This window comes from Trifolium pratense, linkage group LG6 (genome assembly GCF_020283565.1).
Source record: "Trifolium pratense cultivar HEN17-A07 linkage group LG6, ARS_RC_1.1, whole genome shotgun sequence".
In the NCBI taxonomy this organism is placed as follows: domain Eukaryota; kingdom Viridiplantae; phylum Streptophyta; class Magnoliopsida; order Fabales; family Fabaceae; genus Trifolium; species Trifolium pratense.
The window spans coordinates 32,893,332-32,920,431 of record NC_060064.1 but is presented as its reverse complement, the minus strand read 5'-3'; the positions used below and the strand labels follow the sequence as shown (position 1 = coordinate 32,920,431).

At 31.4% G+C, this 27,100-nt stretch overlaps 6 protein-coding genes across 9 annotated transcripts; 3 read left to right on the top strand and 3 right to left on the bottom strand.

The window, feature by feature from the left end:
• Nucleotides 1-708: 708 nt before the first annotated feature.
• Nucleotides 709-5,892, bottom strand: LOC123888281 (receptor-like protein kinase ANXUR2). Of its 3 annotated transcripts, none has more exons than XM_045937280.1 (3): nt 5,642-5,892; nt 2,606-3,288; nt 709-2,083 (listed from the first exon to the last, which is right to left on the bottom strand). In XM_045937280.1, the coding sequence occupies exons 2-3, from the start codon at nt 3,222-3,224 to the stop codon at nt 1,653-1,655; spliced, it is 1,050 nt and encodes a 349-aa protein (XP_045793236.1). In that variant the 5' UTR covers nt 3,225-3,288; nt 5,642-5,892; the 3' UTR covers nt 709-1,652. The 3 variants fall into 3 exon arrangements, with proteins under 3 accessions (XP_045793236.1, XP_045793234.1, XP_045793235.1); XM_045937278.1 differs by lacking the exon at nt 5,642-5,892 and having other exon boundaries at nt 709-1,256; nt 1,617-2,083; nt 2,606-5,561; XM_045937279.1 differs by having other exon boundaries at nt 2,606-5,853.
• A 635-nt stretch (nt 5,893-6,527) lies between these two features.
• Nucleotides 6,528-9,278, top strand: LOC123891588 (receptor-like protein kinase ANXUR2). Its single transcript, XM_045941475.1, has 3 exons — nt 6,528-6,771; nt 7,602-8,331; nt 8,755-9,278. The coding sequence occupies exons 2-3, from the start codon at nt 7,677-7,679 to the stop codon at nt 9,132-9,134; spliced, it is 1,035 nt and encodes a 344-aa protein (XP_045797431.1). The 5' UTR covers nt 6,528-6,771; nt 7,602-7,676; the 3' UTR covers nt 9,135-9,278.
• Nucleotides 9,279-9,396: 118 nt separating this feature from the next.
• LOC123891586 (receptor-like protein kinase ANXUR2) lies at nt 9,397-10,638 on the bottom strand. The gene is made up of 2 exons (XM_045941474.1): nt 10,023-10,638; nt 9,397-9,830 (listed from the first exon to the last, which is right to left on the bottom strand). The coding sequence occupies exons 1-2, from the start codon at nt 10,636-10,638 to the stop codon at nt 9,397-9,399; spliced, it is 1,050 nt and encodes a 349-aa protein (XP_045797430.1).
• Nucleotides 10,639-21,047: 10,409 nt separating this feature from the next.
• On the top strand, nt 21,048-22,457 carry LOC123892129 (coumaroyl-CoA:anthocyanidin 3-O-glucoside-6''-O-coumaroyltransferase 1-like). The gene has a single exon (XM_045941960.1). The coding sequence runs from the start codon at nt 21,048-21,050 to the stop codon at nt 22,455-22,457; it is 1,410 nt and encodes a 469-aa protein (XP_045797916.1).
• Nucleotides 22,458-23,433: 976 nt separating this feature from the next.
• On the top strand, nt 23,434-24,003 carry LOC123892128 (F-box/kelch-repeat protein At3g06240-like). The gene has a single exon (XM_045941959.1). The coding sequence runs from the start codon at nt 23,434-23,436 to the stop codon at nt 24,001-24,003; it is 570 nt and encodes a 189-aa protein (XP_045797915.1).
• Nucleotides 24,004-24,501: 498 nt separating this feature from the next.
• On the bottom strand, nt 24,502-26,916 carry LOC123889384 (1-aminocyclopropane-1-carboxylate oxidase homolog 1-like). Of its 2 annotated transcripts, XM_045938685.1 has the most exons (4): nt 26,271-26,916; nt 25,346-25,667; nt 24,953-25,189; nt 24,502-24,701 (listed from the first exon to the last, which is right to left on the bottom strand). In XM_045938685.1, the coding sequence occupies exons 1-4, from the start codon at nt 26,789-26,791 to the stop codon at nt 24,675-24,677; spliced, it is 1,107 nt and encodes a 368-aa protein (XP_045794641.1). In that variant the 5' UTR covers nt 26,792-26,916; the 3' UTR covers nt 24,502-24,674. The 2 variants fall into 2 exon arrangements, with proteins under 2 accessions (XP_045794641.1, XP_045794642.1); XM_045938686.1 differs by lacking the exon at nt 24,502-24,701 and having other exon boundaries at nt 24,880-25,189; nt 26,271-26,915.
• Between the last annotated feature and the right edge of the window lie 184 nt (nt 26,917-27,100).

Below are 27,100 nucleotides of genomic sequence, written 5' to 3'. Positions count from 1 at the left end.
ATACTACCTTTCACCATAGTGCTGATATGAGTCTTCGACATCCCTATGGACCCCACTTTTAATAATAAGCCAAAATCAAAAACTTTAGCCACCCATTTTTCATCCAACAATATGTTCGTACTCTTCACATCACGATGTATGATATTATGCTTTGCACCTACATGAAAAATGAAGATAATGTAACCCCCTTGCTGCACCTGACCCAGCAGAATCTCGAGTCTTTAATTCCACCTATGAGGTTCATTATCCGAACCATGTAGATTTTCACGAAGAGAGTAGTCATGAAAAAATCCAATACTCCCTCCCTCTTGAATCTTTGGTCCTTTTAACTCTTGCAATCACAAAGAGTTATAAACACCAACTATTACACTTGTTGCAACTTGAAACTCCCTCTATGATCAGAAGAAAGCACTTTCAGAAACTATTTCCACAAAAACAAAAGAAAAATCACACAGTTACAAAGTGTGAAGTGTCCATTAGAATGAAATGAAGTACTTTGAATGCAAAATAAGCAATATTGGATCAGATGATTAAGTAATAATGTGTATTAATACACATAGTTATCAAAGTAACACATGTATAACAGAAACCAAATACCAACATCGAACATCAATATTTGAAGCTGCTGATTCAAATGAAACCTTGAGCATCATGTGCATATTTTGCTTCAATATGAATTGGCATTAGGAACACAAAAGAAACAGATAATGAACATAAGAAAATATTAACTTGCCATTATGAAAAACTGAACTCCAACCCTTATCATACATAGTTTATGAGAACTTGAATTTATTTCCATTTGAAGAGTAGGTTACAGAAAATAAATTCCAACCCTTATCATATTATATGAACTTCTATTTATAGGAATTTCTAGTAATAAGTGCCTATTCATCAGTGTTTCTAAATAACTTACAAATTACAACTGACATATAGGAATCAGCGTTGCCATTGTCGGCCTAAACCTAGTGTGCTTTGTACTGATCTTCAACTCGTCTATTCGACTCCACCATCAGCTTGTCCGAAACATGTGTTTACTTCATTGATCTAACTTTTGATACTCACTACCAGAACTCATAATCTTCTCTTTGACACTATAATGACTATATCATAGATGCTTGTCGAATCAAAACTGAAATTCTCGTCGTAGCAGGAAACGTAGGGACTAGGGAGAGTGTATATTTTCTTTTTCTTCTTTCATTACAAGAATAATTGTACATAGAAGCCAGCCAAAAAAGGAAGCAAAACATCAATACCATTTTGAATGAAACAGGGATAATGAAGTAGAATGGAAGAAAAGCTTGCAATTGATATTAATGGAGTTTCAACTACAAGGTAGAAAATAACAAAATAAAGGTAAGAAAGTAACAAACTAGTAGAGAGATTCTACTAGCCCCAAAGCACTAAGTGCCCCAAATCACTAACAAGTGATCCCATACAAATAACAGAATTCCAAGATGATTATTCTCTATCACTGACACCACTTATATAGCTATAATCCCATGCACACCATGCCTCACTTGGCCACGTCATCATTCTCTATGCCCTTCTCTTGGTTTGGGCCTAGTGTCAAAGCTCATAGTATCAAGGCCCATCTCTTATCCCTGTTTCTATCACATTTTCTATCAACCCAAATGGAAGATTACTGTAGTTAATTAGGTAGAAATGGTGGTTGGAAAAAACTTAAAATCACCATTACTTTTCCCATCATCTGCTTCCTGCTGCAGTGCCAAAGCATGCTCAAGTTCAACCTCAACCTCGCCCATTGTTGGTCTTTCATTTGGTTCTATGTTCAAGCATCTTTTCATGATATCCATGAACACTACCAAACATTTTGGTGCAATCAATCTCATTAGAATCGGATCAATAATCTCATCAGCTGGGAACCTCTCCAAAAAGATGGTTGGATTAAATGACTGATTTGTAAACCAATATATGTCCTCTAACATGACCATCTTATCAAAGATGGTATTCTTGTAGCTTGTGCAGGCTACTTCAAATAAAACTATACCAAAGGAATAAACGTCACATTTATCTGTGAAAGTGTTGGTTAAGACACACTCTGGTGCCATGTAACCAAATGTACCTATCATCAAAAGCATTTAGTGTAACTTAACTTCTGAAATTATCTGCAGCCAAGTTATAAATATAAGAGTAAAGATCAAACTTAGTTCATGACAAATTTGCATATACCATTTTGGTTCTTTAAGACATTGTATTTCATAACTAGTGCTCAAAAATGAAAAGATGAACTAAGTTCAATAGTATTATAAACTGATTTTGAAAAGATGAACTAGATCCAATATAAAAACAAATTTCACGCACTAAGTTCAATAGTACTAAGTGTGACGAGATGTATTTAGATAAACTCAAATCCTATATTCTATTTAGAAAAAGGGATATTGCAGTGCAAACTGCAAAGACATCATTTGTGACATCTGACATCTCAACTATATGTTGACACCTCAGACAATACCATACTCAAAACCTATATTAGAAAGAGATACGACATAAAAATGAGTTAATAAAAGGTAACAATCAATAATTTCTACTACAAGTCTAGAACTAAGTTGAGCCTTTACTCTAAAAATAAAAGAAAATAACTTACCAATGAGGGTGTCGACTTTAATTGGTTTTGGGTTCAATTTAGAAAGCTTCCCTTGTAAGGAAAATCCAAGATGTGAGAGTTTTGGTACCATACTATTATCTAAAAGAATGGTTTGAGGCTTTATGTCACAGTGAAAAATTGTGCGCTTTGCTCCGGTGTGAAGGTAGTGTAGTCCTTTTGCAGCTCCAATGCATATTTCAAGCCTTTTCTTCCATGAGAGTGGATCCATATCCCTTAAACGCAAATGATCATAGAGAGAGCCATTTAACATGTATTCATACACGATAATTTTCTCATCTTTTTGGTCACAGAATCCTATTAAAGATGTCAAATTCGGGTGATGAAGCTGGCAGTGAAGTTCAATTTCCTTCTTGAATTTCCATTCGTCAAATATATTTCTCATCCGTTTCAATGCAATTGGGTAATCAGTTTCACCATTATGTTTGAGATAACCTTTGTACGCTATGCTGAAACTTGTTTGTCCAATTATTCGATCTTCATCAAAGTTATTGGTCGAATTCTTCAGATCTTCCAGAGAAAATTGATGGCATAGCTCTTCTATAACTGTTGGATATTGTTTCTTAGATGAACTTTTATGCTTCGAATATTTTGCAAGCATATTTCCCACATGAGAATTTTGTTTGATATCAAGGTTTAGATTCAGATTTACATAAGAACCAAGCCTGCATTGCATCATGAAACATGATTTCCTTCTGGGGAAGAGGGGGTTGGACATGTATCATATAATTGAACTAAAAGAAGTAAATCGAGGGAACAAAGTTGGAAAAAAAATGTTATGATCATCAAAATTGGACATGTACTAAACCATTTTGTAAGCTAAATATTTTCTCATATATCCCAAGCAAGAACGAGAGAAGTAAGTAATGGTTTATAAAATTTGTTTAATTTTGCTTAGGTTGGCTTTCTTTATTGTCTATTCATAGAATAGTGATTTTGTTTATGTTTCATTTGTATATCCTTTGTTATATTGATTTTGCATGTTTGGAATCATTCATTTGCGTAGGAAAGAACCAGTTGGTTCCTTCTGAAACAAACTACTCAGGATGTGACTCTCTGCCATCCCTTTTTACTTTTTGTAAAAAAACTAAATCATGTACCAGTTCAGTCTAAAAGTCATACCATTTTATGTGTTAAATTATAAAGATTTTCTGATAAGGTTGTATCTTGTCATCTGCTAAGTAATTTATTGAGTAATTGTAATGAATATCTATCAGTTAAGTATTATTGTGAGGTTGAGAATTAAGAAGAATAACATTTGAATGTGGATTAAGTGAGGTTAGGATTTAGTATGTTGTGAAAGGAAGGGTAAGTGAGGTTAGTTTTACCTAATTGGAAGCAACTTGCAACCAACAATATTATGTTCATATTTAGACGAGACAAGGGCAATGTTAGGTTTCATGAATATTTTCATTGACATCAAAGTTTTGAAGTTATGAGATTGTACGTTGTTTTCGGATCCTATGGATGTTTTAGGTGCAACTTTAGCTTTTAGAAAAAGGAAAAGTATATTAATAGCTTCAATCCAAGCACAAACTGCGCAAGGATACGGGAAAAAAAAAATACAATCAGAGTTTAAACCATCAAAAAAGCTAATAAAAAACCAACCTAAATACAAAATAAATAGCCACCCAAACCTCTCATACACCAGAGGAACCTACAAATTAAATACACTAATCCTCTGCCATAGTTCCGCATGATAACAGCTGAACCATAACATGTGATATTTATGGCTGCAGCCTCCAAAGAATGCTTGTCAAGTAAATACTATCCAATACTGCTCCAAGTACGAGGAATAAATTTAACACAGCAGAAGGTAATAACCGACAGACTTCTTAGGATCTCTGATGTCACAACCGATCACCAGGCATCCGAAGAAGATGAAAAATAAAAATAAAACTCCTTCTAGTCCAGACAAAACGAACATGGATATTGAGATACAACTAAGACATCTTAAAATTACCGAAATCTTACCTCTGCTTGGATAATCTCCTCACACTCAAAACATAATATCAATAAATATGCTACCATTTCCATTAACCAAGTTGATGTTTGATCCTAAGGATATTAAATACTTCTTTTGTATTTATTTTTTTGTATAAGTTGGAGGTATTGGTTCAGTTCAGGGACTTGAAGAGTTTTAACATGTCAACCATAATGGTAAGATATCTAGGTTTCTTGATACTATAGCCAATTTTGGTGGTGAGAATGCACCACTCAAATGAAAAACCAAAGACATTGAAATAACATTCATGTTTATAAACCCAACTAAAGGATATAATTTGTTACCTTTAATTGCACCTCAATTTATCTCTTCATTCTAATCCCCCTCTTTTATCTTCTCAAGAGCACAAAATATGTTTTTTAGTCTTGTCCGTCTGGTTCCCAGGAGAAAGGGTTCTAAGTAATCTAAAATTCAACCAGAAGTTAGGTAAAGTAATCTGCCTAATGATTGTTTCAATCAGGATTTGAACTCGGATACTCACGATCTATTCGACCTTCACTAAAGCTCATTAAATCACACAAAACAAGTTTAATTTAAATTCTGAAGAAGTTCACTTCAAGCCCCTACCTGTTTTGTTATCTTGAATAACTCTTTATTTGCTAAGAAAGTGTATGCTTCATCTCTACAAGTATCTTTTTTATTAAATGTTCGATATTTATATGGTTTATCGACGTTGTTTTTTCTCATGACAATCAGCTCAAAAAAATATCATATGGGTTTCTATATAATAATTCAACATATTTTCTAGTTATATATACCTGTTCTAGAGTTACAAAATTGAAGATCACTTTAAACTAAGAACCTAAAATTTATGAATGTTTACATGATGTATCCATAATCCATCCAACAAAATGAATCTACCTGGCTGTAAACAATGATAGATTTAACAAAAAAATCTGTTACAAATTAAGTTTCCATCCCATTTGGCAGTATACAGCATTTACTTAATAGGTCAAGATAACTTATTACTTGCATCAATGAATCTATTACTATATATAAAAATGAAATTTTACCTGCAGGATAAAAATTCCGTTGATGAGCAACACTAATTAAGTTAGCACCATGCTCCGTTGAATGAAATGAATTGATGAAACTTCCATATGTATATATGGATGGATGTAAAATGGAGAAGGAAAAATTCAACTCTGTACTTTGACTTCATTTATCTAGTACTCCTTCTTCTTCTTCTTCAACGCAGTGATGAGTGAGTGGTCCCATTCACCACCTAACAGGAGACTTTAGCCACGTAGCCACGCCCAATCATGTTCTCGCTGTTTTTTTTTATTATTATTATAGATGAAAAATCATTTTTTACATTTAGTGAATAATTGTTGAACTATGAAACCTGGATACTTCAAAAACGACGAAGTATCTTGTTCGATACATATCTGATATCGATATGTGTCTGATACGTCCTGATATTCGTATCGAAAAGTATCGGATAATTAATGTTCTTTGATGATGAAAATAGAGGAGAGAGGACTGATACAATATGTGTTTCCTCTTAAATAGTTAATATTAGAGTATGATGTTGTTTATGAATCGTCAACTATGTCTTTTTTTTTTGTGGTACCGATGATGTTTTAGGGGTAGTACTATATCATTTTTGGGTAGTACTTTTTGGATAATACTTAATTACTTACTTAAACTTAAGATATGTAATTGTCATTTATTTGCTATGTTTAAGGAATTTGAATGTTAATCTATTATCATTATCAATTTTAGGTATATTTATATATTGTGCATTTGTATATTTAATTTTAAATTTAATTTTTAAATAACATATCGCGGCCATATTACATCGGAAACTTTGAGAAAAATTTTGTATCGTATTATCGTGTGACACGTATGTGAACTTCATAATTGTTGAATATTATTAGTTGAATAATGCTAGCAACAAGAAATGGAGCAAGTGTCTCTCACGTACGAAACAAAACGAAGCCTCAAGAAACGGGATCGGGACCACTGCATTGAATTGAAGGAGTAGAAGAAGAATAATGAAGTCAAAGTAGAAAGCTTCAGTTTCATCAATTCCTCTTCTTCTACGGAAACAGTTTCCAGCTTCGTTCGTTCAAACTGATCATTCATGCCTGCAAATTGCTAATCAATCGATGCTGCTGATCAAAAACAATAGCGCTTCATGGTAATGTTCTGTAATATGCTATATATGTTGTTCTATCTAATTCTTACTTTTTAGGAAGGACCATAAAACGTGTACAACTAGATAATCTCTTGGATTATTATTGATATACAAACCAACAATACTTTAAACAAGATTATTATAGGACCATAAAATGTGTATTTTAATTTAGTTCATTTGTTTCATTTCATAAAATTTATCTAATCTCAAGTTTTATCTATGTTATATGTTTTTATATTAGAATTTGGAAATTAAATCTGTTTTCATGAAGGACAAATTTGTACAAAAACAAGTTAAACCAAATTTAGTAGTAGTTACTTTTGGACTCTGAAGCTCTGATCCGTCAAAATTGTCAAAGTATACGTGTCGGGCACGTATCTAACAGCAATACGTGTCCGATATGCCTAATGATACATACCGAGGAAGTATCCAACAATTTAAGTTTAAATTTTTAAGAAAATAATATGGTCGATACGTTTGAGATTCGGTTGAATGACACACATTCAACACATGATATAGGTGAATGACACATTTACGGCATGAGATACGAAAAACTCCAAAGATATAGGATTTTTTTTAACAAAAACCAAGAGTTGGAAAGTGGAAACTACATTGTTCCTTGATGATGGGAATGAGGGAGACGAGATTGACACAATTGGTGTTAACCGTAAAGTAGTGAATATTAGACAATTTTATGAGCCCAAATTTCTTTTGGATAGTATTGATGATCTTCTTTTTGCCATATTCTAATTGATGTGGAAAAGATATGTAATTGTCACTTATTTTGATCATTTAAATTTAATTTCTGTATTCATGTTTCTGATGCATTTCAGGTAAAGTTATGAATGAAGATTGAAGGTTGACAACTACACAGGTTATATAGTTTCTGAAGTTAATAACTAATAATAATGTTTCTCAAATATTTGAGTTTCTACCATTGGATATGGAAGCATAGGAAGCACAATCCAACACCAATGGTAATAGAAGAGTTATGCCATCAATTTTCTCTAGCTAGTATTAAGAAATCGACCAACAACTTTGATAAAAATCAAAAAGTCGGAAGTGGGAGCTTAGGCATAGTGTACAAAGGTTGTCTTCAATTACATAATGATACTATTGATTCTATGGTTATAATCAAACGAGTTCATCCTATTACAGACAAAAAATTAAGAGAATTTAGGAATGAAATTGAGTTGCTATGCCAACTTGATCATCCTAATTTGGTCAATTTATTAGGATATTGTGACCACAAAGATGAGAAGATTATTGTGTATGGTTACAATTCCAATGGATCTCTCTATAATCTCCTTTGTTGTAAACATAGTAGCATGAAACCTCTTACATGGAAACAAAGGCTAAAAATATGCATAGGAGTAGCATGTGGACTACACTATCTTCACACAGGAACCAAACGCACCATCTTTCATTGCGACATTCAATCTCATAAGATTTTATTGGATAGCAATATGGTGCCTAAACTCTCAGATTTTTGGATTTCCTTGCAAGGTCCTTTGTTTACTTCAATGCCAAAACCAAAGTCCATATTGAATGATAACATTGTTGGTAAGTACCCTTTTTCAATTTTCTACCATTTGTTGCATAATTATTAGTCCTCTAAATTGTATGTATCAGTCAAATGATCTTTAAAATTTTATAAATTGACAATTACATTACTAAAATTATAACCAATCAATCAAATGGGCTCTCTTTTAATACGCATTCTTAAATGAACATGCGTTCTTTCACGGTAGTTCTCATCGCATCACTTGAAATTGACATGAAATATGAATTTAACATGCTACATGATATTTTGTGGATGATAGTGTCATTGATGTGCGATCTACATAGAAAATTATGTGTTCATTTAATGTGGCGTGTTGATCAAGACTAATTTGTCGTCTATTCACACAAATTATTGAGAAAATATTTACAAATTAATCAGTTAATTAATTCAACTGATTAATACTTTCTCTTATATATATACAGGTTCATATGGTTATGTGGCTCCAGAGATTTTAGAAAACAATAAAGCAACATATAAGTGTGACGCTTACTCCTTTGGTATACTTCTACTAGAAGTGCTATGTTGGGAAAAGTTAGAAAATGTTAAGAGACAGAGACTCCCAATGGAAGAGAATATTGATGAGAATATCAAAGGAAACATTGCACCAGAATGTTGGGAAATATTTGTGGATTTCACAAAAAGATGTTTAAAGTATGATCCAAATGAACGACCAACAATGGGTGAAGTTGAGGTGCAACTTGAACTTGCTCTATCACTTCAGGAAAAAGCAGATAATAACAAAAACATCAATGTTGATAATGATCATTATACACTATCATCTACAACCATTATTGATGAATGATGGAATCCTTATTTAAAATGTTCAAAATTTATGACAAAATCAAGATTTCGTGAAGTTTGATTGTACGTACCCGCAAACAATATTTACTGTGACGGTTCTAGCTCGTAGTCCTTATATTATAAATTTGTTATTTTTTTTCTTCCATCTCTACTAATAAGAGTAATGATATTTAGATCGTTCTAAAGTTGAATTATTTTATATACAACCCAGCATTTTGGAAATTATGATCTATCTTTCCCAAATAGGAGCTTTCTATGGTTAATTAGGTAGGAATGGTGGTAAGGGAAAAGTTATAATCATCACCATTACTTTTCCCATCATCTGCTTCCTTCTGGAGTGCCAGAGCATGCTCAAGTTCAACCTCAACCTCACCTATTATTGGTCTTTCATTTGGTTCTATATTCAAACATCTTTTCATGATATCCATGAACACCACCAAACATTTTGGTGCAATCAATCTCATGAGAATTGGATCAATAATCTCATTAGCTGAGAACTTCTCCAAAAAGTTAGCTGCTTCAATTGACTGTTCTATAAACAAATTCGGGTTCTCAAACATTCTCATCTTATCAAATATGGTAAGGTTGTAGTTTGTGCATGCTACTTCAAGTAGAACCATACCGAAGGAATAAACGTCACATTTATCCGTGAAAGTACTGGTTTGGACGTATTCCGGTGCCATGTAAAACAATGTACCTGTCAACAAAAGCATTTAGTCTAAATTAATTGCTGAAATTATCTGCTGCCAAGTTATAAAAATAAGAATAAAATGATAACCTTGATAAAAAATGACATCCCTCATTTTACAAATTATACGCGCAACAGTTTCTACTGGAACTGGGTAGCTAATTTGAGTGTTTACTCTAAAAATAATAGAAAAGAAATTACCAATAAGGGTGTCAACTTTAATTGATTTCGGATTCGATTTAGAAAGCTTCCCTTGCAAGGAAAATCCAAGATGCGAGAGTTTTGGTACCATATTGTTATCTAATAGAATAGTTTGAGGCTTTATGTCACAATGAAAAATTGTACGCTTTGCTCCGGTGTGTAGATAGTGTAGACCTCTTGCAGCTCCAATGCATATTTCAAGCCTTTTCTTCCATGACAGTGATTCCATATCAGTAGAACGTAAATGATCATAGAGAGTTCCATTGAACATGTCATACACGAGAATTTTCTCATCTTTTTGGTCACAAAATCCTATTAATGATGTCAAATTTGGGTGATGAAGCTGGCAGTGGAGTTCAATTTCCTTCTTGAACTTCCATTCGTCTGATATATTTCTCATCCGCTTCAATGCTATCGGATAATCAATTTCGCCATTATGTTTGAGATAACCTTTGTACCCAATACTGAATGGTGATTTTCTAATTATTCGATCTTCATCAAAGTTGTTGGTTGATTTCTTAAGATCTTCCAGAGAAAATTGATGGCATAGCTCTTCTATAATTGTTGAGTATTGTTTCTTGGATGAACTTTTATTCTTTGAATATTTTACAAACATATTTTACAAAACTCATTCTTTGCTATCTTTTGGTTCTATTTTTTTCAGCACCTTTGCATCCATTTTGGACAAACCAAAGGCAACAATTTATTCCTCTTTCATACTATATATTATTGGGTTTGTTGTTGTGTGTTATATTTTTAACTATATAGTAAAGTTGCTAGATGTGCTCTAATGATGTAATAGACAAGTAGTAATAGTGGACCTATAGCAAATAATACAATAATAGATAAATATAATCATCCACTAAATTGATTTTTTTTTTACTTCCATATATGTAAGTTTTGATCACTTATAAGCTTACATATAGAATGATAGTTAGTGTTCGTTTCACTTTTGTCTTGCCTCTTGATCATGGTTTTTAAAGATAACGATTTATGTGTCGAAATGTATTGTTTCTGTGGTTTTGAGAATGAATTGCGTTCAATATCATTTTCTATCAGAGGTATAACTACATGTTTATGTCTACAAGGCTTCAGGGTTGTAACTTGTATAACAAGGTTCATCAGGATCGTGTTCTTGAGTACCTTGAAAAGGTTGATAAATGTAACATCTGGTTGAAGGGTATGAAGGTGGCAATGGAATTAATGGATAGGTATGACAGAGTACCTCAGATCCTTCTACAAGATTGTTGATCATATTTGGGTCTTGGAGGGACAAATGGTTGGTGCTTTGAAGTATTTTAAGCTGCTTGAACAAATGTGAGCAAGTAACAGGAAATTTGATCAAGCATCCTTCAACACAAGAAGTATTAAAATAATTGAGAGATTGTTGGGATGATCTTTTAATTTCAATTTATTTTGTTTGTATTGATTTAGGTTTAGATTGTGTGTAGATTAGATGTTGCGTGTGTGTTTGTAGGGTGATTTTGCGTTTCGGCGATAGTTGGACGAAGGGGTTGTTTATATCATGTCCTTCTTTACTGTTGTTGCTCCCAGAGACGGGTGCATATTTCCATCCTTATAAGCTTGTGTTTAGATGAAGACTGGTTTTTTTTTTTTTTAACGTGTTATATTTTTAGATTTTTAGATTTGGTTTGAGTTTGGCTTTGAGTTTAACACGGGTTCCACCCTAGTAAACAACTAATCCTAGAAGCTTCATAATTTTTAAAATTAATTTTTATGATAGTAATCAAATAGAAAGTAGGATTTCAAAAAAAAAAGTAGTTTTAGATTTTTTATAAAATCTCTAAAAAATAATATTTAGATTTTTTAAAATAAAATCATTTTTCTAAAAATCAGATTAAACTGATGGTGCAAAAGCCAAAATGCGACATAATTCTAGAATCGACTAATACTTCATGTGGTGTATGATGGACAAAAGTTTATGGTGATTAAATGAATCAAGATATCATGGTCATACAATAGACCTTACACATATATCTAATTATTTCTCCTCCCTTTTCATTTGTCAATATCGCCTTTTGTTTCTTGTCGTTTCTTAACAATTGTTTTTGTTTAAACAATTGTTTTTTGAATTTTTATAAAAATTTGTGGAGTTGATTTACTCAATGAAATCTTTGAATTCAACAGTTGGATTGAAAAAATATAATGTCGATATCGAGTTATTAAGCGGAGTAAGTCAATGGAGACTTACTCCTAGAGTCAACGGATCCCCCTCAAAAAAATATTAAAAAAAACTTAAAGATTTTTGGGTTAAATATTTTTTTTTTTTTTTGACTAAAGGTTAAATATATTTTTATTCTCCACTGAATCACGAATTTTTAAGTCTAAATTTGTTATGGCTGATATTTTTGGGTCTTAAAGGAATTCATATACAAATCCTTCCATCTTCATTAGAAAAATTAGAAAATTTACAAAGCCTAAATTTGTAGACTATCAATAAAGTGAATTGCGCAACGATAAAAATACTAAACATTATATGGAAGTTGAAACAATTGAGGCATCTATATCGTACTAAATGGTGTGAAAAAGTTTATCTGCAACTAGAAAATCTTAGCAACTTACAAATATTGGTAAATTTTATGTGACTTAAAAGATTTGTTACAACTAAAAGGGTTCAAAAAATTGGTATCGAATGATCCAAGATGCTTTCAGAACTTCGTCAAAAGTTTCGATCTCTATAATAAAAAGTTGGGATTCTTGGAATCGCTATCCTTAAAATCTGACTTGCTCTTATTGCCTAATCAAGTAATAGATCTCTAAAAGTTAGTGCTACGTTGTCCTTCACTCTACGAACTGCACGTAGAAGGAAGAATAGAAATGCTTCCACAAACTCAACTATTTCAACTTACAACCCCGCAAAGTTTGCGGGGTTATAAGTTTGTGGAAGATCCAATGGTAATATTAGAAAAGCTTCGCAATTTGAAGTATTTAAGTGGTCGGGAAATGTTTGTTGGCAAGAAAATGATATGCTCGTTGGTTTTTCGAAGTTGAAAGTTTTAGCGATTCGTGGCCTTTTGAATTTAGAATAGTGGGTGGAAGAGAATAAAGACATGTCTACATAGTTTGAGTATATATGATTGTAGCATGATATTATAACATTTAACATTGTTGGAAGAATGGACATAAATTGTAGCATGTTATAATGTTATAATTTTATATAACTATATTCAAGTCAATTTCCGGAAGACTTTGAGATACCAAAAAATAAGTTAATTCAGTTATGGATGGCAGAAGGTTTTATTTCATCTCAATATGAGATTGAAAGGGATGAAACAATGGAAGATGTCGCTGAGCGTTACCTCGGTAGATTAATTAGCCGTTGCATGGTTCAAGTTGGTCAGATCGGGTCTACAAGAAAGATTAAAACTTGTCGACTCCATGATGTAATGCGAGATCACAACCAAATAATAGCCTTCCTGATGCAAAAGAAGTCGGTAGAGTTCTTAGGCTTGCTATCTTCTTGGATAAACAGGTTGATCAATTAGTTCCATTAAAGTTCGTAGGCTTGATACAAACTCTTTTTTTTGCTCGAGTTCGGCTCATTTAAAGTTCACAAACAGTTCAGTTCGTTTTCAGCTCGAAATTCAACTAAAGAGTCCAGCACAATTTTTTCCTAAGTAGGATGAATTAGTCGAGCTAAGTCAAAAATTCGTGAACAATTCTGTTTAACTCATTATATCAAATCACATAATTTAAAAGTAATAAATTTTAAACTTCATTTTATCGAACGTTTAATGAAAAAACTCACTAATTTTGATGAGGAAAGTGTTAAGCTTATAATAGTTAATGCTAAGTACATTGTTGCTTTTATATACATGATGATAGTTCTCAATTATTCATAAATATGTCCGTGGGACTTTTTGTTTCACTATTTACATACATAACTTCGTTATTGCTGTTTTACACAATTTGTTTTATCATAATTTCTCTTTTGTAGCCTAAATATTCTTTATTATAATATATACAATCGAGATAGTTCATGAACCAAACGAGTCAAACTATATATAGTTTATGTTCAGCTCATTTATTTAACGAATTTAATTGGGAACTCATATACAAATCCTTCCATCTTCATCGGGAAAATTAGAAAATTTGCAGACTATCAATAAGGTGAATTGCTATTCAAGAGTAGAAATAACAAACATTATATGGAAGTTAAAACAATCGAGGCATCTATATGTTCCTAAATGGTGTGGAAAAGTTTCTCTTAAACTAGAAAATCTTAACAACTTACAAACATGGGTAAACTTTCCCTCAAGAACATGTGACTTAAAAGATTTGTTACAACTAAAAGAGCTCAAAAAATTGGTATCAAATGATCCGAGATACTTTCAAAATTTCATCGAATATTAAACATGACATGTGGACACCGATAGAAAATTAATGTGAATTATTTTAACTAACTACATGTTTCTTTTTTACTAAAACTAACCACAGGTGTTGAATACCGGATAATACAATCTAAAATGTCAGTTGTAGATAATATATAATCATTAATTGTTGGAAGGAACATAATGTTAAGAGAGAAAATAACATTGTGGAAGAATGGACATTAATTGTAGCATGTTATAATGTTATAATTTTATATAACTATATTCAAGTCAATTTCCCAAAGACTTTGAGATACCGAAAAATAAATTAATTCAGTTATGGATAGCAGAAGGTTTTGTTTCATCTCAATATGAGATTGTGAGAGATGAAACGATGGAGGATGTTGTTGAGCGCTACCTAGGTAGTTTGATTAGCCGATGCATGGTTCAAATTGGGAAGATACGGTCTACTAGCAAGGTTAAGACATGTCGACTACATGATTTGATGCGTGATATGTGCTTATTAAAGGCTAGAAAGGAGAGTTTTCTCTATGTTATTGATAGATCACAACCAAATAATAGCCTTCCTTATGCAAAAGAAGTCGGTGGAGTTCATAGGCTTGCTATCTTCTTGGATAAACAGGTTGATCAATTAGTTCCATTAAAGTTCGTAGGCTTGACACAAACTCTTTTTTCTGCTCGAGTTCGGCTCATTTAAAGTTCACAAAGAGTTCGGTTCGTTTTCAACTCAAAATTCGACTAAAGAGTTCAGCACAATTTTTTTCCTAGCTAGGATGAATTAATCGAGCTGAGTCAAAAATTCGCGAACAACTCTGTTTAACTCATTATATCAAATCACATAATTTAAAAGTAATAAATTTTAAACTTCATTTTAACAAACGTTTAATGAAAAAATTCACTAAACTTGATGAAGAAAGTATTAAGCTTATAATAGTTAATGCTAAGTACATTGTTGCTTTTATATACATGATGATAGTTCTCAATTATCCATAAATATGTGCGTGGGACTTTTTGTTTCACTATTTACATACATAACTTCGTTATTGTTGTTTTATACAATTTGTTTTATCATAATTTCTCTCTTTGTAGCATAAATATTCTTTATTATAATATATTCAATCGAGATAGTTCATGAATCAAACGAGTCGAACTATGTATAATTTATGTTCAGCTCATTTATTTAACGAATTTAATTGGGAACTCATATACAAATCCTTCCTTCTTCATCGGGAAATTTAGAAAATTTGCAAAACCTAAATTTGCAGACTATCAATAAGGTGAATTGCTATTCAAGAGTAGAAATACCAAACATTATATGGAAGTTGAAACAATTGAGGCATCTATATCTTCCTAAATGGTGTGGAAAAGTTGCTCTTAAACTAGAAAATCTTAACAACTTACAAACATTGGTAAACTTTCCCTCAAGAACATGTGACTTAAAAGATTTGTTACAACTAAAAGAGCTCAAAAAATTGGTATTGAATGATCCGAGATACTTTCAAAATTTCATCGAAAGTTTCGATCTCTATAGTATAAAGTTGGAATTCTTAGAATTACTATCCTTAAAATATGACTTGCTCTTGTTGCTCAATCTGCCAATAAATCTTGCCAAGTGGTTAGACATATGAATATCAAACATGACATGTGGACACCAATAGAAAATTAATGTGATTTATTTTAACTAACTATACATGTTTTTTTTTTTACTAAAACTAACTACAGGTTGAATACCGGATAATACATTTTCAATCTAAAATGTCAGTTTTAGATAATATATAATCATTTATCGTTGGAAAGAACGTAATAGTTAAAAAAATTATTCTAAAAGTGAATTTTCGCTTATAGTAGGGAATTGAGGGAGTACATTAGAAAAAAAAATTAGTACTCGTGTGTTTCCGTCTTATTTTTATGCATGTGAGCCAAAATAAGAAATTGAAAAAGAAAAAAAAAAACAAAAAAATAGATGAAAACATGACACACGAAACATATAAGTAATTATATTTCGATAAAATAATAGAATATTACAAAATTTATGCAATCTAAACATAATAAGTTATTTAATAAATAATAGATACATAATGTAATAGGGATTTCGTAAATATAAAATAACAGGGGTTAAAATTTACAATACAATCACTTTATATTTCTATCATACTCCCTCCGTCCTAAATTATAAGGGAAAAACAAAAATCACACTTATTAAGAAAAAGTAAAACATGATAATTTGAAATATGTTTTTGTGGGTTTTCCTTGGAATAAGTTGCATGAGAAGATGTAAAAATAATTTTTATCGGTTGTTGTTTATTGAGAAAATGAGAGAAAGAGAAAATTAAATGCAATTTGCATTTAATTTTATGAGATTAAGAAAAAAAATTCTTGAAAATGGTTTTTCCCTTATAGTAATTTGGGACAAAAATATGGGGTTTTTTCCCTTATAATTTGGGATGGAGTATATAATAATCATTCTTACATGACATGCATGATTTAAAGAGTCATATTTAATACATATGAACAAAATGAAAGAGATAATATTTTTTATAAGATATATTGATGGGTATATAGTTGTTGATGTTGTTGAGAAAATCATGACTTTTCGACATTTATATTTTCAACCAACACGAACAATATTTAATATTGAAATGCATGACTATACTTATAATTAATTTTTAGTAAAAAAAAAAGTTACAACTAATTCACAAGAATGAAACAAAATCAATTGAATGTGAATTATATAATATTTAAAATAGATTTTTTAATTAAAAATAAATAAATAATATATCAATTTTTTATATTTTCTTTAATTAATATTCATAACATATAAATTTCTAAACTAAAAATAAAATTCTTAATATTAGACACATATTATAAAAAGCAAAGCATTTCAATTTGTGTCCAATCACCTAACTGATACTTCCATACCGACCGACACTTGGATTTGGACCATAACAATGTAGAACTATTAGAAACCAGCCAAACTCCCAACAGCAGGCCATCAACAATATGCAAGTTAAAAACAAAAGCTTCTTTCAGCAACATAATTGACAATGGCATAAGTCTCCTAATTCCTAAATAGAATCATTAAGCTTAAATTTGGTTCAAGAGTATAATAAGGTTGCATCTACAAGAATATGATCATAAAAGTTTCATGGAGAACACAGTAATCAATCTATTTGCTTAATATATTAAGATAAGGATTAAGGATATGAGTTTTTTTTTTTAATCTAGTGGTTGTTCTTATTAAAATTCACCGTTAGATTAAAAATTTATATAGTTTTAGTTCTACCAAAACCAAATTTTTTAAAAACATTATAAAACAATAAAAATTAATTAAGACTAAATTTAGAATATACCGATACAAAAAATATATTTAACTCTTATAAACATGTCGTCACTCATCTCTATAAATTTGTATTTTGCCATATGTTATAGAACACAGTTTCTTTCTCCAAATTGAAACACATTCTTTCATTGCATATAAGTTCCATGGATGATGAGGTGAAGATCATACATCAATGTCAAGTGAGTCCTCCACAAAGATCACTCATGAAAATTATAAATAAAAATTTGTCCAATCTCATGTTAAAGTTCATTTCTTTGTTCACATATTCATATTGTGTTTGTATTATGTTATAAATAAATATTTTTATTAAAAATGTGTAATAGTTTAATAGTGTTTAATTTTTTTAAATTGATATACATATGTTATTATATAATAATATATATAAAATAAATATATATCATGTGGATATGGGGCGAGGTGGGTACTAAGGTACCCACACCCATACCCGTTAATTTTTGCGGGTAATTACCCATTTTCGTGCCCATAACCAAAATGCAGGTTTTTACCCTACCCGTTATATGTGTTTTTTGCGGGTGTCCACTGAGTATGGGTCAAATTGTCATCCCTAATGTTGGTCCACCTAATACATTTGTGGTTGATAAATTAACGAAATGGAACAATGTGACAAATGGAGATGTCTTTAAGAGACCAATTCAGACTTTTTTTTTTTAAGAAATTATTGTGAAATCTAAAATGTGTTTAAGGGACCATTAAGTCTAAATAAAATAAAATAATTTATTATACCAAGATGCAATCTCGTTGAAAACGATATTGAGGTGATCTGATATCAACGTGATACAGCTAAGAGAATCTGTCAAATTGATCGTTGCATCTCATATTATATTATTACTATCATGAATAAACAAAGAGTGGTTCGAGTGAGGAGTGATCAATACACAAATTAATGATGAATAATATTATAGGGAATACAAATTTATTAAAATTTATTGTTAAATTAAAAATTTATATCATATATATATTTTTTGAAGAAACCAACAAGATATGCTATATATTAAAACAAAATTAAGCACAAGTGCTTAACTAAAGAGTTTTACAAAGTCTACAAAAAATGTACCATCAACAATATCCAAAAGCCAATCAACATCCTAGACAAGATAATCAATTTAATCACCACATATTCAAATCATAATGAAAATCAAGGTTATCAAAATCGGACCGGTCGGACCGTGAACCGGTCATAAAAATGGTTCGGTTTTGAGCAAAAAACGGATAGGAAACCGACCGGCAAAAAAACGCATGAACCGGGGTCGAACCGGGTTGAACCGGCGAACCGGCTGAGCGGTTCAAGTGGTTTTGCAGATTTTTTTTTTTAAAAAAAAAGGCAAAACGACGTCGTTTTAATTTTTTTTTTTTTTAAAAAAATCTGAAACAAAACAACGACGTCGTAGGAATAGGAAATGTTTTTGTTTTTCATTTGGTTTGAATTATAAATTTTATTTTATTTTGACTTGTGATATTTTATCTTTTTAATGTGTGAAATTATGAAATATTGAGCAATTATTCATATATATTTATTTATATATTAATTAAAATATATATTTAATTAAAAACGGTTCGACCCCGATTGAACCCGGTCCGACCAATTGAACCTTGAACCGGTGAGCTCGCCGGTTCGATGACCGGTCCGGTTCTGACAACCTTGATGAAAATCATTCTTTCTAGATTTCAACCACTACCACGATAATCTTTTCACCTTATCAAACAACATCTCCGCAGAAGAATTTTTATGAGCAAAAATTCTACTGTTTCTTTCCTTCCAGAGAATCCAACAACAAGACAATCAAACCGCTTGTAAACCAGAGCGAGTTTCTTTACGAAAGACATAAGCATTACAAAATTGCGAGGCGTGGTCACCAACAACATTTGGTAACGGACCGTGCACACCTATCAAATATGGATGAGTTTCAATAACCTATCAAATGATTTTCAATTTCTTTAAGAAAAATGATTGATAATCTATACGATATAAATTTTTAATTCAACGGTGAATTTTATAAAATTCGTATTTATTATAATATTATTTATGATTTATGCATCATGCGCCACTTGAACCATCATTTCATATTAGACAAAGCCGCTAATAAGAGACATTATTGGAGGAAAAATACTGAATCTAACTATTAGGCTAGTGAAAGAAAAAAAAATATTTCATTCGTCTCAAAATAATTGTCATATTTGACCACTGCATACTTGTCGATGCACAATTTTGATCATGAATATCTTTTGTCGTGTATTATTAAAAATTATGAAAAATTGATATTTTGATAGTACTCATCGAGACGAATCTAACAATGTCTCATTTGCTAATATTTATCTTTATACATTAATAAAAAATATGGTTAAAATAGTTTATATGAATAGTACACACAATCAAATTGTGACAATTATTTTGAGACGAAGGGATTACTGATCAACCAAAGATATGAATAAGAAAATGGACATGCTTTGAGCGTGGAATACTTATTTTAGCAACAAAACGGAAACATGGCTTTGAGGGTGGCATAATTTATTAATATATTATATGCCGTATCTAATATTTAATAATTTTGTTTGCTAAAATCTAATATTTAATTTGTAAGTGTAACTTTCATTTTTAAATAATATATTAACCGTACTTTGTTCACATTAGACTACTAAAGTTTTATTTTTTTTTTAAATATAATTTGAAACATGTTTTACTTACAAGTTATGATAAAAAAATTTATTAAATTTAAGGTCGTGCTTAACTGAAATTATCGGTAATATACTATTATTAGACTGAATATATATATAGTCATCCGTATTTGAATTTTAGGATTTTTGAATGAGGACGCCGAAGAGAGAATTGCTCTTGTAGTTCCACCAAATCTACTGTGTTCCAATAAAATATGGAATTTCTAAGAATCTTTGATAATTTTGGAAATTCAAAACAACAATTTCAACGGACTATCCCAAAAAAAAAAAAAAAAAAAAAAAAAAAAAAAAAAAAAAAACAGAAGCAAACTAATAATAGCAAAGAGAATTACTGTATCAAATTCACGGTAAGTACTTCCAATGTTTTTTTTTAAACTTTCATCACCACCAGTTTAATCTGATCGGGATAGTTCTAATATCAAATAATTTTTTTTTAAAACATTATAAAAACTCCGTTTAAATTGTGCCCTGTATTATTTTGTAGGTGTTATAAAACAATAAAAATTAAATTAAGACTAAATTTAAAATATACTCATACAAAAAAAACATATTTAACTCTTATAAAATATATGTATCACACTCATCTATAAATTTGTGTTTTGCCATGCTATAGAACACACATTCTTTCATTGATAAGTTATGCATGATGAGGTGAAAATCATACATCAATGTCAAGTGAGTCCTCCACAAGGATCACTTCCATCTTCAATCACCCTTCCATTAAGTTACCTTGACCTCCCTTATTTTTATTGTCCCAATATCAAAAGAATTTTCTTCTACAACTTCCCTCACTCCACACAACATTTCCTTCAAACTTCACTCCCAATTCTAAAAGATTCTCTTTCCCTCACTCTGCAACATTTCTTCCCTTTTTCCTCTAAAATCATCTTCCCTCCTAAGCCTCAAAACCCTCACATTCTCTACTCTCAAGGTGACTCCATCACATTAACAATTTGTGAATCCAAATCAAACTTCAACTACCTAATATCCAATTCACCAAAAGATCTTAAAATTGCATACCCTTTTGCTTCCTTAATTCCATCACCAAGTATTATTTCACAAGATGGCACATTATTGTTACCAACATTTGCCATTCAAATCACTGTCTTTCCAAACTTTGGTTTCACAATTTGTCTCACTTTTAGACATGAAATTTGTGACGGTAAATCATTTCATCATTTCATTAAATTTTGGTCCTCACTTTCAAAAGGAAACGTAGAAAATTCTTCTCTTTCATTACCATTACACAATAGAGACATGATACATGACCCAAAAGAGCTTAAACAAAGTTTCTTAGAACAAATTTGGAATTCTCCACCAAATTTGGAATATACTAGTGCCAATAATAACTTGCTTCGTCATAGATTTATATTGACACATCACCAAGTTGAAAATTTGAAGAAATGGGTGCGTACAAAAAGTCAAACTATTGGTCTTGAAACACTTCATTTGTCAACCTTTGTTGTCACATGTTCTTTGTTTTGGATTTGTATGATAAAAACAAAATCACAAGACGACAAAAACAAAAGTACTATAGTTGATTGTGATTCCAACAATGATTTTGAAGATAATTACGGTTTTAGATTTCTAATGGATTTACGTAACCATTTTGAGGTTTCAACAAATTATTTTGGAAATTGTTTAGGTGCATGTGTTGCAACACTTCCAAAGTGGAAGTTGGTTGGAGAAAATGGTATTTGTGAAGCAGTTAATTCTATTGGAAGAGAAATTAAGAGTTTTAGTGATCCATTAATAGGGGTTGAAAAACTTATGTTTCATCAACGTATTAATGAGTCAGGTATAAAGTCACATAACATGATTCTTGCTGTGGGGTCACCAAAGTTTAATGTGTATGAAACTGATTTTGGTTGGGGAAAACCTTTATTGAGTGAAAACATTCATGTGGATAATTCAAGTATATTGTGTTTTTCTGATTCTAAAGATGAAGATTGTGTCATTGAAGTTGGGATGGTATTAGATGGGGATCAGATCAAAAAATTTAGTGATGTGTTAGAAGCGCAACTTAGAGATATTGTTGGACCTAAATGAAATTATTTTATGGTTTTGTATTAGGAAGCTTTCTTGTTGTATTGTTGACATGAATTCGAATAGGTCTATCTAGTTCATCGTATTTGGAGACAAAACTAAGTTGTTTCCTTTCAACACTTCACAGTTCTTGAGCTTGACTCGAAAAGTAGTTGTTCTCTAGGGTTGATTTGATATCTATACGGAGAATATTTGGAGTTTTCCGATCGGTGGGATGTGTTCCTAGTGTAGATTCTCTTGCTAAAACTTGTCATTTCAAGTTTTGAGATGAAAGAAAAAGATTTGGAGAGATTCAGACGAGTGTTTAGAATTGAGATTGAACCTTTCAATAAAGTTGAGCAAAGCTTCTTTGTTTTTCTACCTTTTACTTTGTTTCCGATTTTTTTTTTTCACCACCAGTTTAATCTTGTTCGGGTGTCAATTCTGACATCAAGTGATTTCATCCCCTTTCGATTTTTTGTCTTGATTTCGGCTACGGTATAGAGTTGTAAACCTTAAATATCTGCTTAGGTTACCTGTGAAGTCTCTTGTACACTTCAAATGTGTTTGTAAGTCTTGGTTTTCTATAATCTCTGATACCTATTTTACAAATTCACACTTTCAACTTACAGCTGCAACACACACTCATAGAGCTTTGTTGATATCAACTGTAAAACCTCATGTAACTCGATCTATAGATTTAGAAGCATCACTTGACGATGATAGTGCTGCTTCTGTTTCACTCAAGCCCCCTTATTATTCTTTACCTTGTAATGCAATTAAAGGTTCATGTAGAGGCTTTATACTTTTTCTCCATGGTTATAGAAGCTTCTTTTTATGGAATCCATCCACTGGACTTCACAAAAAAATACCATTGTCTCCTTTTAGTTACAATTTAGATCATATGTATCCCAACTATTATGGTTTTGGGTATGATCAGTCAACAGATGATTACTTTTTTTTTTTGAAACAAACAACAGATGATTACTTAATCGTTTCAATGTCATATAATTTAAGCTCATCATACTATGAGTTTTTCTCATTGAGAGCTAATATATGGAAACAAATTGATGAGGGTACTCACATTCACTATTCGACTTATAATATGAAGGGAGATTATCGCACACAAGGGTCACTCTTTAATGGGGCTATTCATTGGTTTGCTCATCGTCTTGATTTAGAAAAGAATGTTATCATTGCCTTTGATTTAACCGAAAGGAAACTTTTAGATATGAATTTGCCAGATGAGTTTGGCGCTGAACTTCACTATGGTGGTTTGTGGGTATTTCAAGAATTTCTCAGTTTATCGGGTGGGAATTATTATAATGGTACAGTTGAAATATGGGTGATGAAAGAATACAAACAACATTCGTCTTGGACAAAGACTCATGTTCTTCCTACCGATGCCATTCCCTATAGGTACTTTTGCCCTTTAACCTCTACAAAAAGTGGTGATATTGTTGGAACAGATCTTCTTCCTGGATTTGTGAAGTATAATGATGAAGGACAGTTGGTAGGGCATCACTCCTACTCTATCCGTCGATATGAATCCCTAGTGACCAGTATATAGAGTCTTTACTTTCACTTCCCGGGGACAATGTACAAGCTTAAGAACAAACAAGAAGAAGAACGAGGTTTGTGAAACATTCTTCATATATTTCTTGATATTTATAATTATATTGTATTATGTACTCTTGGGTGGCTTCATTTGTAGGGTAATATGTGTTTGGCAGCAATTGTAACATGAGCTGATCCAATCTGTCATGAAATTTTTCTTTGCTTAACTATTTGTAGTATGCTTATTTGAAATGTTGACTGCCTTGTTTGTGTAATTTCATCGAGTTTTGATGTATGTTAGTTTACAAGTTTATGCATGTTGATCAAGATCGAAATCATAATTAAACGATTTTGATTCAAAACAATTCATTAAAAATTTGATCTTGGCCACATATGTAATTAAAGGACAAAGAAGATTAATACTTTAGAAAGATCGTAAGATGCTTTAAAAAAAAGATCATAAGAAACATCAAATCCTCATGAACCTAAATAGTACTGCCATTACAACTTAGAGTTTTCAAAAAAAAAGGGGGTTAAGAAAAAGGAAATGCAGTTTACAAGGTGATAAGCTTCTTCATGAACCTAACTCGGGCCAACACCGGCGAAGTTGATGGTTATCACCCAGCACCTCGGAATGTTTAGTCTGGAAACACAAACTATGTGTCGACAGAAATTTTGGAACTTTCATAGGCCCCGCTGATTGTGAGCTCTCTCCTTATAAAACAATGTAAGGGATTAGCTCTCTGCTTGATATTATGGGGGTCCGTTTAGAATGGACCTTTACATGAATTGATCCGTGTTGGGCAAATGTATGCGAATCATTAGATTAAGTGCACTAGATGATTTTATGATGTAGTCTCTCTATCATATAATGAAAACTTTACAAAACTCAGAGGGAATAAATCTGGACTAAATCAATCCTTGTAAAAACATAATATACATGTAGTTGTTCATAATCACACCTTGAAATATGATAATGCAGAAGTTCCAATGCCCTTTGCATAATATTGTGTTGAGTAGTCTTTTAAAGAGACATTCCTGTATACTGGTGGATTTTCTTCAGATAACAGTTCCTTGATTGGACCATAAATTATTGATTCATCATCTGTTCTAAACAATGATGCAACTGAAATTCTTGGACCTATATGCTTTGCTAAAACTCTATGCTGAACACTAATGAACTTGTCATTAGTTACAAGCTGCACAATATACAATTATATTGATAATCATAATCTTATTATTACTTTGTTTAAGAACATTTTGTTTAAATCATGAAAAATAGAAACATATGACTAATAAGAAACTATATGCTTAGCAAAAACATTTAAGCAATAATACTTTCAAGATGATTTTACCTGTAAAAGATCTCCAATGTTTACTACAAGAGCTCCATGGATAGGAGTTACATCAATCCATTTATTGTCATGAAGAACTTGAAGTCCACCTATATGATCTTGCAAAAGTATGGTTATGAAATCATTGTCTGTGTGATTGCTATTTCCTATAGTTAATTCTGGTTCAGGACATGGAGGGTAATAGTGACACAGAATAATAAAACCTTCATCACAACCTATTTCCTTAAGGTGACCGCGGTTTAGGCCTAGAGCTTCTGACAATAACTCAAGCAGTGTAGAAGCAAACCTCAATATTTTCTCTGAGTATTCAATCACTATATCTCTGCAATTACAATGTAAAGGAGCCACAAAACTTAGAGAGGAAAACTAGAGGTAAAAGAAGAGAAAATAGTTATATTTTTCATTGATTCAAAAGTTATGAGGCCATGCAGTGGTTACATAAGTTGGTGTATACACAAAGGACCAAACAATAACATTGTTGCCATCATCAATTTAGTCTTTTTTTAGTCTTATAAGTAGCATTCTCTGTCAAATTTAATCCCTAAAGTATATAAAAATAATAAGTAGTCGGAGAAGTATAAGAATTCTGTCATTTTTTTTTGTCTTAACTCCAATTCTCGGAGGAAGACGTCCTGGTGATCTTAAGTTCGGTCAGAAGGTAAACTTTGTCAATTTAATCCCTAAAGTATACAAAAATATGTCATGTTGATCCCTAAAATGGTGGATTTCATATAGTTTAGATACTACATATTACATTTATATACTTTAGGGACTAAATGGTTTATCTTCATACCATAACAGAAAGACCCTTTATAAAATAAATTAAAAAAGCCATTATTTTCTTAACCTCAAAGATCCTATATCATCAGTAAATTATTGTTTAACTTCAATGATAATAGTAAAAGTAGCAGAATTAAAAACAAACCTGCAAACTTCTGGAAAATCTTTTAGTTTTGGTGGATTAGGTGCCATCAAAAAACCAAGTGAGTCCCTCCAATTAGCAGAAGGGTCATGATAAAGACTATAATTAGAAACATAAACAACTTTCTTGCTAGGATCACGAGTATAGTATTCTTTCCTCGTCATAACATCTTGTTGATGAAACTTACAAGTTCCTTTAATCATCTCATCCAAAACATGAGTTGAAATTTCATGATTTATTACTTGAAAGAAGCCCCATTTCTCACATGCATTTTGAACTTTTCTCACAACTTCATCTCTCAAAACATGATCATCATGGATACCTGTTAAGTCAATTATAGGGACACTGACCTTTGAATTTGATTCATTGACTGAACTATCATTGATGTTATATTGCTGACAATAGAACATCTGTGGAACTTTTGTTACTCCATTTTCTATAAGTCCTTGAACACCAGCTTTTGAATCATCAAATTCCTTCACTGCACTTTTTCTATCATACTCTAAACCAGTTCCTCCCTCCATAGGTGATCAAGAAGACAATATTGAATTGAAAGAAGAAACTTAAAAGTCTTTGAGATATCAAAATTTTCTTTCCATTAGAGCTGAATAACTAAGGCACCTTTTTTTTAATAAATTATGGTGACAACATGTATTTAATAAAGCAGCTACTTAAGAAACACTTGTAGTAATCTACCTAAAGAATAGACCACAATGAATAATAAACTTTTATAGTAAAGTATTTAATTAATCTTTGTCTTGATGTTGAGGATTACAGCCTGTCTTAAAACTATCATCTCCCAATTCATGTGTAGCTTAGGAGTTATAGATTAT

Bases quoted from the DNA above. Each gene is read 5' to 3' on its own strand.
- LOC123889384 (XM_045938685.1), bottom strand. From the start codon at position 26,791: ATGGAGGGAGGAACTGGTTTAGAGTATGATAGAAAAAGTGCAGTGAAG. The intron at 25,668-26,270 runs GTTTGTTTTTAA...TTGTAATTGCAG, and splicing joins GATTTTCCAGAAGTTTGCAG to AGATATAGTGATTGAATACT. The intron at 25,190-25,345 runs GTAAAATCATCT...TATATTGTGCAG, and splicing joins ACATTGGAGATCTTTTACAG to CTTGTAACTAATGACAAGTT.
- LOC123891586 (XM_045941474.1), bottom strand. From the start codon at position 10,638: ATGTTTGTAAAATATTCAAAGAATAAAAGTTCATCCAAGAAACAATAC. The intron at 9,831-10,022 runs GTAATTTCTTTT...TTTTGTTGACAG, and splicing joins TAAAGTTGACACCCTTATTG to GTACATTGTTTTACATGGCA.
- LOC123888281 (XM_045937279.1), bottom strand. From the start codon at position 3,341: ATGTCCAACCCCCTCTTCCCCAGAAGGAAATCATGTTTCATGATGCAA. The intron at 2,084-2,605 runs GTAAGTTATTTT...TTTTGATGATAG, and splicing joins TAAAGTCGACACCCTCATTG to GTACATTTGGTTACATGGCA.
- LOC123892128 (XM_045941959.1), top strand. From the start codon at position 23,434: ATGTCATATAATTTAAGCTCATCATACTATGAGTTTTTCTCATTGAGA.
- LOC123892129 (XM_045941960.1), top strand. From the start codon at position 21,048: ATGCATGATGAGGTGAAAATCATACATCAATGTCAAGTGAGTCCTCCA.
- LOC123891588 (XM_045941475.1), top strand. From the start codon at position 7,677: ATGTTTCTCAAATATTTGAGTTTCTACCATTGGATATGGAAGCATAGG. The intron at 8,332-8,754 runs GTAAGTACCCTT...ATATATATACAG, and splicing joins ATTGAATGATAACATTGTTG to GTTCATATGGTTATGTGGCT.